This window comes from Capsicum annuum, chromosome 5 (genome assembly GCF_002878395.1).
Source record: "Capsicum annuum cultivar UCD-10X-F1 chromosome 5, UCD10Xv1.1, whole genome shotgun sequence".
NCBI classification, from domain to species: Eukaryota; Viridiplantae; Streptophyta; class Magnoliopsida; order Solanales; family Solanaceae; genus Capsicum; species Capsicum annuum.
In genome coordinates, this window is record NC_061115.1 from 216,335,774 (window position 1) to 216,350,029 (window position 14,256).

Sequence of the window (14,256 nt, forward strand, 5' to 3'; positions counted from 1 at the left end):
TTCAAAGAAAGATAGAACCTATGGGACAGGAGTTCTCCAATCCTCGAGTACTCCGTTGTTTCCCAATTCCTCTTCTACTTTGTAAACTGTGGAAGAAATGAAAGCGATGAAAAATCAAATTGTGGAATTGACGCACAAATGTGCAGCTAACGATGCTAGGTTTGCTAAATTTGATAAATTGGAGGAGTTGGTTAAGAAGAACATGCCGCAACTATTTCATGACGAGGAAGATAATGAATCTGATGATAATTAGATTGTAGTTATTGTTCTTGTTTTTGGCTGTGACATTTAGATGTTTAAACTATTTGATTTAATGTTTGTTTTGAATGGTTTAAAGTGGTTGTATTTATAATTTTTGTCGTGTTTGATCCTATTGTGAAAAATACATTAGTTATTATTTATAATCTGAAAGCAGTGTAAGCTAATGCAATATAATATTTATTAAATAATTATTTATCAAATAATAATTATTTATTAAATTTTTTACTACAATAGTCGAAATAATTAAAATTATTAAATAATTATTTATTAAATTTCTGACTACGGCAGTCCAAATAATTATAATTATTAAATATTTATTTATTACATTTCCGACTACAATAGTCGGAATAATTAAAATTATTAAATAATTATTTATTAAATTTCGACTACGGTAGTCGGAATAATTAAAATAATTAACTAATTATTTATTAAATTTCTGAAAACGGTAGTCGGAATAATTAAAGTTGTTAAATAATTATTTATTAAAGTTCCGACCACAATAGTCGGAATAATTAAAATTATTAAATAAATATTTATTAAATTTTCGACTACAGTAGTCGGAATATTTATAATTATTAAATAAATATTTATTAAACATCTGACTACATTTCCGAGTAAAGTAGTCGGAAATATCCGACTACAGTAGTCGAAAATTATTTTCCGACAAGCTATATTCCAACTACCACAAGTAGTCGGAAATACCTTAATTTCCGACTACATTTGCCGTCGGAAATTTAATGTTTTCTAGTAGTGAAACATGACAATGGCTTTCTTAAACCTATAATAAAAATAAGTTTCCCAAACATACTACATCTAACATAACTAAGATTTTATTTATTGACCATGGTATCTGAGCCAACTTTCATGCACCTCGACTAAATTCACGAAATACCTGACACCTCTCACAGCACATATTAACATGATTAGGACTTACGAAATTCAAGAAAATAATACCAGAGTTCGGGGAAGCCATGTATGAAGAGGACTATTGGACCTTGGCCTAATTCTGCTACATGCATGTTTATGCCATTTACAGCTACCATTTTGTGCTCTATCTTCTCCATTTTGCTTTTTTTTTTTTTTTTTTTTCACTTTGTATTTTCTCGAGTCTTTTCTCTTTTGGAAACTTTTGGTTTTTTGTTAATCTTTGTTTGGTAGCAAAATGTGGACTGCTGTGACATGTAACTAGTAGTATCAGACATGATTCTGTTGTGGTTGTCATGTCGATATCACAATGAAGTGATATCATTGATAGTAACAATAATATTTTACTTCCTCCCTCCTGTCGCCTTTTGATCGGGCATAAAGTTTAAAAAATGAGTGATGACTTCGTAAAGTTTATAAAATTGTCCCTCTTAAAATTTATTTTTTTATTATTTTTTTATTAAGTGAGACTCGGTAAGAATAAACTGAGAATATTGTCATTAAATAGTTACCAAATAAGGAAACATGACATTCTTTTTTAGACGAACTAAAAATAAAATGAACGAAAAATAAAAGGAAACGGAGGGAGTAGGTTTTAGAAAGGCTGAATACATTGAATAATACTTCCAAGTTCTGAAAAGGCTGATTACATTATTTGAGATCGAACTAAGTCTTGTTCCGGTAAAATATTTGAATATATGATAAAGTGTTTTTAATAAATATTTGTAATTTAAATTCTGAAAAAGTTTTTGTACGTATTCTTAAGCATCCATTATATTGATAAAGTAATAAATACTTAAAATATGTCACCTTTTTTTAGTTATATGTATTGGTCTCCTTTAAGTCGCAAAATTAATCACGTTTGTTTCAATTGACGGTGCATTTTCTATGTAGTTAACTTGGATCATACATAAAAACTTTTTTAATATTTGAGTAAAAAGTGTTGAATAAAAATACTTGTTTAGATGTTAGATTAGAAACATGTCATAATTTGAGTGTTAAATATTGCCGGAAACACATTTATCGGCAATTGAGTAAATGTCATTTAAAAGCTCAAATATGTCATTGAACTATCAGAAATAACTCATTTATGTCATCAGTTAAAAATTTGACTCATTCATGTCATCATCGTTACAAAACTATCTCATCCATATCATTACCTTTTAATTGTGGATTTTTCAAAAACAACTTTGGCACGTAGCCTTCTATTAGAGGTCTACGTTATTAATTAATTGAAAGAGTCACCACTGGGTTTGTCCACATAATCTGCTCACCCAGGTAACCTATGCCCCTTTATCTCTTGTCCCCCTACATTGGTATGTTTAAAAGCTTCAAAGGAAGATTTTGGCTGGTGTTTATTCGTGTATTTGAAAGCTACGAAGCGAGGTTTCGATGGCAGATTTTCTTTGCTGTTAATTGGTGAATTTGAAAGTGTCAAAAGGGAGTTTTCAATGGAAAGAATACATGCAATACAAGATTTTATAAAGAGTATTGATTTATTTTAATTAATGACGTGGATCTCTAATAAAAGGTCACATGACAAAGCTGTTTTCGAAAAATCCACCATTAAACATTGCTGCATTGCATTAAATATTGTCGCAAACACGTTATCGGCAATTGGTTAAATGTCATTTGCATTCAGAGTCACTAAAGGCTTTAGGACATTTACCAAAAACTAGTATAGACCCATACTATTGACACTAAAAATAATTACCCTTGGCGGCATTTTTTTAGCGACAATTATTATTGCTAGTAAAGTTGCCATAGATACGTGATATCAAGCATACTTTCTATCTTTACAACAACATACTCAGTAAAATTTCACAAGTGAGGTCTGATGAGGGTAAAGTGTACGCTGACCTTACCACTACCTGTTTTAGCAACATTTATTATGACCATCAATTCACCTTAAGAGCACTCTTTTATAGCATAAAAAGTAATAACCATAAGAAAAATCACTTAGAAAGTTATTATTAGAAGAATTACAAACTCGAAACAAGTACAATCAAGCACAGCACACTTTCTATACGTCTGTCTCCATCGATCCAATCAAAGACGTCCATGCCATAGAGAGTCAGACTCGGCTAGTGGTAGTGAGAAAAGAGTCAGTTTAAAACTTTTGAATGAAGTCATAGATATGTTTGCTAATCTCATCTGGCCTTTCTTGGTTGACAAAGTGAGCTGCACCTTCAATAACCACAACTTCCTCCAACAATGGAACATCTTTCTTAAATCCCCCATTGTGTATGTAATCTTTAGCACCCAGTATGTGATAAACCAAGTCGAATTCACTAGTGATAAACTTGGTCGGAACTTTAACTTGAGCCCCAGTCCATGGTGCTGTGAGTTCCCAGTCTCTGTGTACAGAACTTTAGGATGTATGTAAAGTTTCGGGCAACTCCAAACATCAAATTCCAAATATACATACATCAAAAATATCATTTCTTGAGTAAAGATACTAAGCCCTGCTAGCGCCCATGTATGAAGAAGTTGATCAAAACAATCTAAAAGCAACTAATGTTGCTCAGACTCTTCAGAAATGCTTCTGGATGAGTGCCGGATCCTCCTAAAACAGTGCATTTTGGAGGATCCGGGACAAGTGTGGCAACAATTTTGAAGAGTTTGAGCAACATAGAGTACGATAGTGTTCATGAAGACTAGTCTCTAACTAGAACTAGAAGTCTCTTGACAAAGATCAAATCCAATGCGACTGTAAAAGCAACAACTAAAATCTTAATCCCAAATAGTCTAAACAAATGTGAACTATATAAGCATACAACGCACAGATCGAACAAATGCACTCAAATGTACGATATCACAGAAGGCGAGGAACGCTTACAAGGGAAGAGCTCAGTAATAGTAGACTGGACCAGTGAAACCAGTCTTCTCAAACTTGCTGGCATAGTAATCCAACTCTTCCTCGAACAGCCATGATGAAAGGGCAGCAGGAGCATTAGGGATAGTGTTAAGACCTTTGCCTTTAGGAAAATTTTCTACTTGCTGATCATTTGAAAAGGGATGAAGAAAACGGCTACCAAGTCACTCCAAAGGGCAACACAGTCCTCCATGTCGCAGCCCTCTATGGCCATTCCCATTTTGCGGCAGAAGTCCTTAAGATTACTCTGACAATGTTATGCTGTCAAAACAAGAAAAATGAAACCGCTCTTCACATAGCAGCTAGCAAGGGCACACTGAAGTAGTACGTGTGCTACTTGCATGTGTCGAAGATCATAATACTAAGGAGTAACTCACGAGCATGACGGATGCTAGTGGAGATACAGCCCTGCACAAGGCCGTGCGGAGCCAACATCTATATGTGGTTAAGCTCTTGGTGAAAGAAGATTCTGAATTTGAATTTCTGCCTAACCATGAGCAGGAGACGCCACTCTATCTGGCGGCTGAATCTGGTTTTCATGATGCTTTGATTAACATCTTGGAATACTTATGCTGCAGGTCCATCTAATAGAACGCCGCCGCATGCAGCAGTAATTCAGGAACATAAAGGTACAGAATTTGCTGTATCGATATCTAACTTCAGTTGACTTTCCCATAATCTGTTGATGATTTCATAATGTCTGTCGTGCAACTATATTTGTGAGAAGATCTAACCCCTTATTTATGCTTTTATCGTGTTGACACATCCAGATTGCATTAGATCACTATGGCGATGGAATAAGCCTTTATGCGAGGAACCTGACTTATGGGGTTGGAATTCACTGCACTATGCTGTTAAATTAGGAATGGAAGACGTAGTTTCTGATATGCTGGCATGGAAAAAATCCTTAGTGTACCTTCCAGTAGGCAGTGAAAATGACTGGACGACAGCAATTCACATTGCGGCACGTGAAGGTGACGTAAACATGATAAAGAAGCTATTAAATCACTGCCCTGATTGTCGCAATATGCTAACAGCAACAATCAAAACGCTCTTCATGTTGCCGTATTTTTCAATCAAGATAAGTTAATCTGCTTCTTATTAGACTATGATGAGTACGACAGCCTTGTTGATGAGCCAGATAGTGACGGCAACACTCCTCTCCATTTGCTTGCTGCCTCTGATAACCATGTGCATGAATTAATATACCATCCTAGAGCAAAGAATATGTCATTTAACAAACAAAACCATACCCCAGTTGACATAGCATTATCACGCATAGTTACAACAGAGAAGGTAAGCAATCGCACATTTGTTTTTCAAATACTGGTTGCGCTTGAGTATATATGCTGGTGAAATATTGAAATACTAGTTCAAGGATTATGTCAAGTGAAAGAATGGTTCGCGTTCACTCACAAATCTTCAGCGTTTTTTCCAAACACAAGCAGTTCCACAAAACTTCAAATACTCCTTTTCAAGTTCAAATGCCTCCGTACTATATACTAATCTTGAATATCATCTTCGATACTATTTTCAGATAACTATTGAAGTTATTTTGTCCTTGCAAGAGTAGAATAAGAATGACTTTCAAAACTTTTTGCAATCAGGATTCAGAAATCTAGCTGAATATAAACTGTACTATTGATGAAAATAGGAGAAATTGGAGCGGGATTTGTGTAGCATCGGCCGATTTGGAAAACGTGACTTAGAGGTAAAGCAGAAGTACGAGTACATGCCACTGACGAAAGATGATCGCGATAAAGCTAAAAAGGCATATCAAACAGCAGTCGAAGGAATTATGAAGGTAGCTCAAATCCATATTGTTGTGGCCACTTTAATAATGACAGTCACTTTCGTCGCTGGTATCACATTGCCAAGAGGTTTTGAGAGAGACCCCGATAGCTCTAATCAATGGATGGAGATTCTAACAAGGAAAACAGCATTTCGTTCATTTGTTGTTTCCCATGCCATTGCCTTCACATGCTCAACTGTTCCCATAAACATAAACATATAGAGAAGCTTTGTAATCGCACAGTTATTTTTCTGTGCTTGTCAATGTTAGCAGTTGTAATTGCATTTGCAACTGGTATGTTCGCTACTTTATCACGTTCACTTGGTCTTGCCATTGTTGTTTGTTTCATGGGTTGCCTCTCTATTTTATTGTACTTCTTTGTTATTATTTGATGAGTGTAAGAGAGACATGAATGCTAGCTACTACTTGTACTTATTGCTTCCAAATGTATAATTCAACTACATATTTCAGTTTTTACTCAATCCCTTGAATTACATATGACAGATATGGTTTTTTAGTCAATTACCTGTTATTTTAGTTACTAGTCTAGGATACGTGTGTTGCACGTGTGTCTGACATCAAGCATTTAAATTATATACAAAAAGAAAAAAATCTTTGGTGAGAGAATATACCTAATAAAATACTTATTCATCTTAATCTCTATCATATGTTAGACATCAAAGCACTTGCCGAATTTGACATTTAGTCTACAAATCATATTGGCAAGTTCATTCATGACATTACTTGTTAACGGTGGTTTTTCAAAAACAGCTTGCCACGTGTCGTCTTACTAGAGGCCCACATCATTAATTAAAACAAAGAGAAAAGGCTCAAATATGCCATTGAACTATTAGAAATGGCTCATTTATTCAATCCATTAAAAGTTTGGCTCATTTATGCCACCGCCATTACAAAACAGGTTCATCCATGCCATTACTTGTTAATGGTGGTTTTGGAAAACAGCTTTGCCTCGTGTCGTCTTACTAGAGGTCCACATCATTAATTAAAACAAAGAGAAAGGCTCAAATATGCCATCGAACTATCAGAAATGGCTCATTTATGCCATCCGTTAAAAGTTTGGCTCGTTTATGCCACCACCATTACAAAACAGGTTCATCCATGCAATTACTTGTTAACAGTGATTTTCAAAAACAGCTTTGCCACATGTTGTCTTACTAGAGGTCTATTGGGACATGATTGATTGTGTAATAAATTGTACAGATTTCTCTCCCTAATTTGTGCTCTATAAATGTAAATAATATGCTAGATGATTTCTAGTAATTTAGATATCTAGTTACCTTAGTTAGCTCTTCCGTTACTTGTATATATATCTATGTAAACTTTGGATAATAAACAAAACTAATACACTGCTACTTCTTTATCTCTTGAACCTTTATGGTATCAGAGCCTTTCTAAACTCCAATCAGTCTTCTCATCTCTTTCAAGTTTTCTTTTTGGTTCTATGGCATCCATGGTGAATCCAAGTGATTCTACTATCCTTGCTAATAACACCAGCCATCTGGTGCAATTTAATCCCAGTTCTCAGCTTCCCCTCAAATTTACTGGTCCAATGAACTTTGTCATTTGGAAAGCGCAGGTCGAATCTCTCATGTTCGGTCATGATCTCTACTGCTATCTCGATGGAACCTTGACAACACCATCAAAAATGGTAACCCTCAACAACCAAGAGATACCAATCCCTAGTACAAACTCTGGTTTCGCCAAGACCAATTGATACGCAATGCCTTAATGGCATCTGTTGATCCTACAATCACCTCTGCAATCGCCAAAACTTCCACCTCAAAGCAAGTGTGGGACACACTACATAACCTATATGCTAACAAATCACATACAAGGGTTTTTAGGCTCCGAAACTCTCTGGCTACCATCACAAAAAACTATCGCAGTATGACAGAGTACTTGGACGAGATAAGGAATGTTACTGATGAACTTGCAACGGCTGGAACTCCTATTCCAGATGACAAACTTGCGTTCAAAATTCTCAGTGGTCTAGGACATGAGTATGATTCAATTCCAGTGTTTATCCAAGTGGGAGATACACCTATCTCGTATGAGGAACTATACAACAAGCTTCTTAACAGAGAGCTTCTCCTCAAATATAATAAGCCTAATCAGGCCTTAATTACAGCTGCAGTGGCACAAAAACCATCACCACATAACTTTATACCCCGCAATAATAAGAGGGGACAACTATGGAATCCACAACATCCCAATCAGCAAAATGCGCAGAACGCATCACCAAATTGGCGTCCAACGAATGCACCAGCCACATCACCAAATTAGCATCCAACGGCCCCTCGATAAAATCATCCAGTTTGTCAGTTATGTGGTTGCACTGGACATACTACCAATGTGTGTCATTCATGCTCCCACAATCACTTTGAAGCCAGAGCAAACTTTGCTTCCATGCCTTGGGTTGTCGATTCAGGAGCATCGCATCATGTGACTACTGATTCTCAAAATCTTCAACGTCCGGATGACTACACTGGTAATGAAGATATTACCATGGATAACGGTAAAAAAATCCCTATAACTCACATGGTCATGTTCAAATAAATGCTTCAAATAAAAAGTTTCATCTTTCGAATACTTTGTGTGCACCAGAGATTAAACGTAACCTTATATCTATGTCTCAATTTAGCAAAGACAATCTGACTTCCATAGAATTTTTTTGTTTTGATTTTCTTGTGAAGGATCTGAGTACGGGGGCACCGTTGGCACGAGGACAGAATAAAGAAGGACTTTATGAGTGGCCTGTTGGAGGATCCCAATGCAATCTGAGCTACCAATCCTATATGGCAGAATCTCAACAATCTTGGCATAGAAAATTAGGACACCCAAATAAAAGAGTGCTTAAAACACTCTCACATAAGTTTTCAATTCCAATTTCAAATTCTGAAATGCTTGATCATTGTAATTCCTGCTCTTCTAATAAAAGCCTTCGGCACCCCTTTTTCGAGAATACTCTAGTGGGCAAAAATCCTTTACAAATTATTTTTGGTGATGTATGGGGCCCATCACCTGTTTTGTCAATTGACAAAAAATTATATTTTGTAATTTTTGTTGATCAATTTACAAAATACATTTGTTTGTACACATTTAAAATAAAAGTGAGATCAAAACAGTTTTCTCTAAATTTAAACCCCTTGTTGAAAATTATTTTCATACAAAAATACTCTCAGTTTATACTGATGGTGGTGGTGACTTTGAAGGTCTTAAGTCATTTCTTCACACTACTGGCATTAAGAACCTTGTATCGCCACCATACACACCACAACGGGTAGCTATGGCTGAACGTAGACATCGGCACATCATTGAAACAGCAAAAACTATTTTACACCAAGCCTCCATGCCTCCAGTATTTTGGTCCTTTGCTTGTCAACAAGCCACATTCTTGATAACAGGCTTCCCACCCGCACACTTCATTATGATTCTTCATACCAATGATTATTTCTAGAAATTCCAAATTATCAATCCATTCATGCTTTTGGTTGCCTATGTTATCCATGGCTTAAACCATATGCCAACCACAAACTAGAACCCAAGTCCACCACTTGTGTTTACTTAGTCTATTCTAATACCCATCACAACCATCAGTGTTATGATCCTATTTCACAAAGGATATATATTTCACGAGATGTTATTTTTTATGAAAATAAATTTCCTTTTTCTGATATATCTTCATCTTTGAAAGACAAAGAAATTTCAAAATTAAAGTGGCATATCTTGTACAAAGAGTCAAATGATCTTAGTGTCAAGTCTATGCCTCCAGTGGATTATGAGATTCTCCAGCCAATCAAGGTTGCTCCAGAATTGCCGGCGACACCTCCTACAGGTTCTTCTTCAGGTCCATCTTTGGCAGCAACGCCAACTCCTACCGTCGGCTCAGATTGCTCCATACATCCTATTGTTGTCCCACCTATCACACAACCACTAATCTAGTATCAACGCCGAAATCATCACACCCCAACAAACCCTTTACCTACACCAACTCTAGACCCCTCACCGTCCATTCTATCTCAAAATCATCACCAATCCTTCACCACAGCTTCTGCACATACACAACAACCATCTACTCACCGACCTATTACTCGTTCACAAAATAATATCACCAAACCCAAGCAAGCATTTGATTATCTTGCAGTTGCATTAACTGAACCACTTCCCACCACTTATAACCAAGACCAAAAGAGTGCACTCTAGAGAGAAGCGATGAAACTTGAGTTTGAAGCATTGATGAACAACTAGACGTGGGAGATTGTACCACCATCCTTTTCTCAAAATGTTGTTGATTGTAAATGGCTCTATCATATCAAAACCAAATCAAATGGAAGTGTTGATAGGTATAAAGCTTGGCTAGTTGTAAAGGGCTTCACACAATAACCGGGTGTGGATTATAACTCTACATTCAATCCAGTGGTAAAACCCATTACTGTTAGGCTCATTTTGTCATTTGCAGTTCAACACAATTGGCATTTGCACCAAATGGATGTGAATAATGCATTTCTTCAAGGACACCTTGAAGAGGATGTTTATACGCGTCAACCTCGTGGGTATGCTCATCCTGATTGTCCTCATTATGTGTGCAAATTAAAGAAAGAAATTTATGGACTTAAGCAGGCCCCTCCTGGTACTCTGAGTTAAAGCAATTCTTGCTTCAAATTGGCTTTGAAAAGTCTAACTCTGACTCTTCTCTATTTATTTGTTATCAAAATGAAGCATTGGTTTACATTCTTGTATATGTTGATGACATAATTATCACTGGATCGAACTCTGAGGTTATCAAGAAAACTATCCAGGTTCTTTCAGCCAGATTCTCTCTCAAAGACCTTTGACATCTCCACTACTTTTTGGGTATTGAAGTTCTCCTCACTAAAGAAGGGATCATTCTTTCTCAGGCGAAGAAACATCTTCTTTCTACCCATAAATTGTCTGAATGTAAGCCTGTTATAACTCCTATGAGTTCCACGGCCTCACTATCCTTAAAGGATAACACACCTCCGGCGGATGCCACTTTGTATCGTCAAGTACTTGGTAAGCTTCAATATCTTTCATTCACTAGACCAAATATAAGTTTTGAAGTTAATAAATTATCTCAATTCATGCATGCTCCTACACAAAACACACTGGTATTTTGTGAAGCGACTCTTGCGGTACCTCCAGTACACCAAAAATCATGGCTTACAGATAACGAACAAGACACATCCTGGGTTGTTTATGTATTCAGATGCCGATTGGGCTGGTGACATTAATGACAGGAACTCTACCTATGGATATATCCTGTACCTTGGTGCAAATCCTATTAGTTGGTCATCCAAGAAACAACGCACTGTTGCGCGCTCCTCCACTGAAGCAGAGTATCGTGTAGTAGCTTCTACACTTACTAAGGTCAATTGGGTTCAAAATCTTCTTGTAAAACTACATGTGCAGCTGCCTGATCCACCCATAATCTATTGTGATAATGTCGGTGCTACCTATCTTTGTCAAAATCCAGTACTACACAGTAGGATGAAACACATTGAAATTGATTTTCTCTTTGTTAGAGATCAGGTGCAACGAAAACAGGTGCTCGTTCAGAACTTACATGCTGCTGATCAGCTTGCGGACACGCTTACAAAGCCTCTGCCTCGTCTACTGTTTCATCAACATCTGTCCAAGTTAAAGGTTATTGATGCCACCTTCAACTTGGGGGGCGTATTTGGACATGATTGATTATGTAATAAATTGTGCAGATTTCTCTCCCTAATTTGTGCTCTATAAATGTAAATAATATTCTAGCTGATTTCTAGTAATTTAGATATCTAGTTACCTTAGTTAGCTCTTCCTTTACAAGTATATATATCTATGTAAACTTTGGATAATAAACAAGACTAATACACTGCTACTTCTTTATCTCTTGAACCTTTAAGGTCCACATCATTAATTAAAATAAAGAGAAAAGGCTCAAATATGTCATCGAACTATCAGAAATGGCTCATTTATACCATCCGTTAAAAGTTTGGCTCGTTTATGCCATTGACGTTACAAAACAGGTTCACACATGCCAGTGCTTGTTAATGGTAGTTTTTCAAAAATAGCTTTGCCATGTGTTATCTTACTCGAGTTCCACGTCATATTTAATTAAAAAAAATTAGTAAGAACTGATTTATCTTCTCTTACATTTTGTACATTTATTTTCTCGTACATTTTGTTCATCCTAGTTAGTGCCTTGAATCTGTGAGGAAGATCACCCGTCATAGCATTGAATGAAAAATCCAAGAAGCATAAACATTAATCGACCAAAATGTATGAAACAGAGAATGATTAACTAGTCACTTTGAGGTTTGTAAGGCTTGGCAAAAGAATATTTTAGGACTCACTTGTTTTTTACAATTATTGGAGCTTGACCTAAGAACATCTCGAAATATATTCAGTTAATTAGTTAACTTAATTGGGACAATCACATAATTTTAATTAGTGACGTGGACCTCCAGTAAGATTACGTGGGGCAAAACTATTTTTGAAAAACCACCGTTAATAAGAAATGAAATGGATGAACCTATGACATAAACGAGATAAACTTTTAACGGATGGAATAAATGAGCCATTTCTGATAGTTCGATGGCATATTTGAGACTTTCTCCATTATTTTAATTAATGATGTGGACCTTTGGTAAAGCTGTTTTGGAAAATCCACCACTAAAAAGTAATGGCATGGATGAACCTGTTTTGTAACGGCGATGACATAAATGAGCCAAACTTTTAAGGGATGACATAAATGAGTCATGGCAGCAAAATCAAATTTTACCAAAATCTCTTTGTATTACAAATTCAATGCTTTATAATGTAGACTCTTGCAGAAATGCAGGTTAAGGCCACGTACAATAGACCTCTGTGGTCTAGCCCTCTTCCCCAAACCCTAGGCATAGTTACGATGCTTTACACTGCAATCTTTTCTTTTGGAGAAATGACGTTCACTTTGATGCTTAAGAAGCAACCTATGATGATATTCTCTTGTTTTTCTCTTTTTTTTTTTTTTTTTTTTTTTGGTTCCTTTCTTAACTTCTAAAGTCGAGTATGTCGCAGCTGTCTTATGTGTTAGTCATACATTTTGGCATTGGAAGTTGATAAATATTGATAATATCGTGTGTTAGTAAGAAGTACTGTTGCTTTGGTGAAAGAATGGGCCTTATGATTTGAAACTTCCTTTGTAACTTACATAGAGACTCAGGTCTATGTTACAACCTTGACATGTTCACTGGCTTGCAGTTCTTCAATCTTTTTGTATAAGGTTCTCAAGTGATAGATGTGTCATCAACATCTTGTTTCAAAATTAATATGAACTCTTATTGTATAATATGGTCATGTTGAGTAGGGTGAATCGGAGCAATGTCCGCCAGTCTCATGGGGAAATGGGAGCCAATGATCGCCATTTGAGTTGGCTACAAGATTTTCTTTGTTCTGTAGTCATGTTTTGTTCGTTTCTTAAGTAATCGACTACTCTACTTGTTTTTTTTTTTATGAGAAAAGAATCATAAGATGAAGTGAATCTTAAGAGATCCAAGTATTACTTTTGTCTTGGGAGGTCTAATAAGTTCTTAAAACTGTTTATGCTCATGATATTCTTTCAGTTTTGACACGAAAGCAAAAATACGGAAACATCAAAATCCCTTTCTTGTGATCAAGGAAAGCACCAGATACCTTTCTTCTTTGAGATTCATTAAGCATCTAATTAGTTTTTCCTATATAATAATGTTTCATCCAGAGAAAGTAAAGGACTCACAGGATTATCATTGGGAGATCTTGGATAAACCACCAAATCAAAAGGAATGGACTCGACCATGTATAATGCTGCGATGAGAGGCAATATCAGAGATGCCAATTTTCTACTTGCTGATCATTTGAAAAAGGATGAAGAAAACGGCCACCAAGTCACTCCAAAGGGAAACACAGTCCTCAATGTCGCAGCCCTCTATGGCCACTCCCATTTATGCATTTATCATGTTGACACATCCAGATTGCATTAGATCACTATGGCGATGGAATAAGCTTTTATGCGAGGAACCTGACTTAAGGGGTTGGAATTTACTGCACTATGCTGTTAAATTAGGATTGGCGGGCGTAGTATCTGATATGCTGCGGTGGAAAAAGTCTCTAGCGTACCTTCCGGCAGGCAGTGAAAATGATTGGACGACAGCAATTCACATTGCAGCCAGTGAAGGTGACGTCAACATGATAAGGAATCTATTAAATCACTGCCCTGATTGTTGTGATATGCTTAACAGCAACAATCAAAATGCTCTTCATGTTACCTCATTGAACAATCAAGACGAGGTAATCCGCTTCTTATTAGACTCTTATAAGTGCGGCAGCCTTGTTGATGAGCCAGATAGAGATGGCAACA

The 14,256-nt window shown here is 36.3% G+C and overlaps 1 protein-coding gene across 1 annotated transcript; it reads left to right on the forward strand.

Moving 5' to 3' along the window:
- The first annotated feature begins 4,441 nt into the window (after nucleotides 1-4,441).
- Nucleotides 4,442-7,587, forward strand: LOC124898628. Its single transcript, XM_047412269.1, has 7 exons — nucleotides 4,442-4,592; nucleotides 4,639-4,689; nucleotides 4,831-5,125; nucleotides 5,185-5,356; nucleotides 5,715-6,006; nucleotides 6,123-6,190; nucleotides 7,258-7,587. The coding sequence occupies exons 1-7, from the start codon at nucleotides 4,442-4,444 to the stop codon at nucleotides 7,585-7,587; spliced, it is 1,359 nt and encodes a 452-aa protein (XP_047268225.1).
- Nucleotides 7,588-14,256: the final 6,669 nt, after the last annotated feature.

Bases quoted from the DNA above. Each gene is read 5' to 3' on its own strand.
- LOC124898628 (XM_047412269.1), top strand. From the start codon at position 4,442: ATGACGGATGCTAGTGGAGATACAGCCCTGCACAAGGCCGTGCGGAGC. The intron at 4,593-4,638 runs GTTTTCATGATG...CTTATGCTGCAG, and splicing joins CTATCTGGCGGCTGAATCTG to GTCCATCTAATAGAACGCCG. The intron at 5,126-5,184 runs GTATTTTTCAAT...TGAGTACGACAG, and splicing joins AAAACGCTCTTCATGTTGCC to CCTTGTTGATGAGCCAGATA.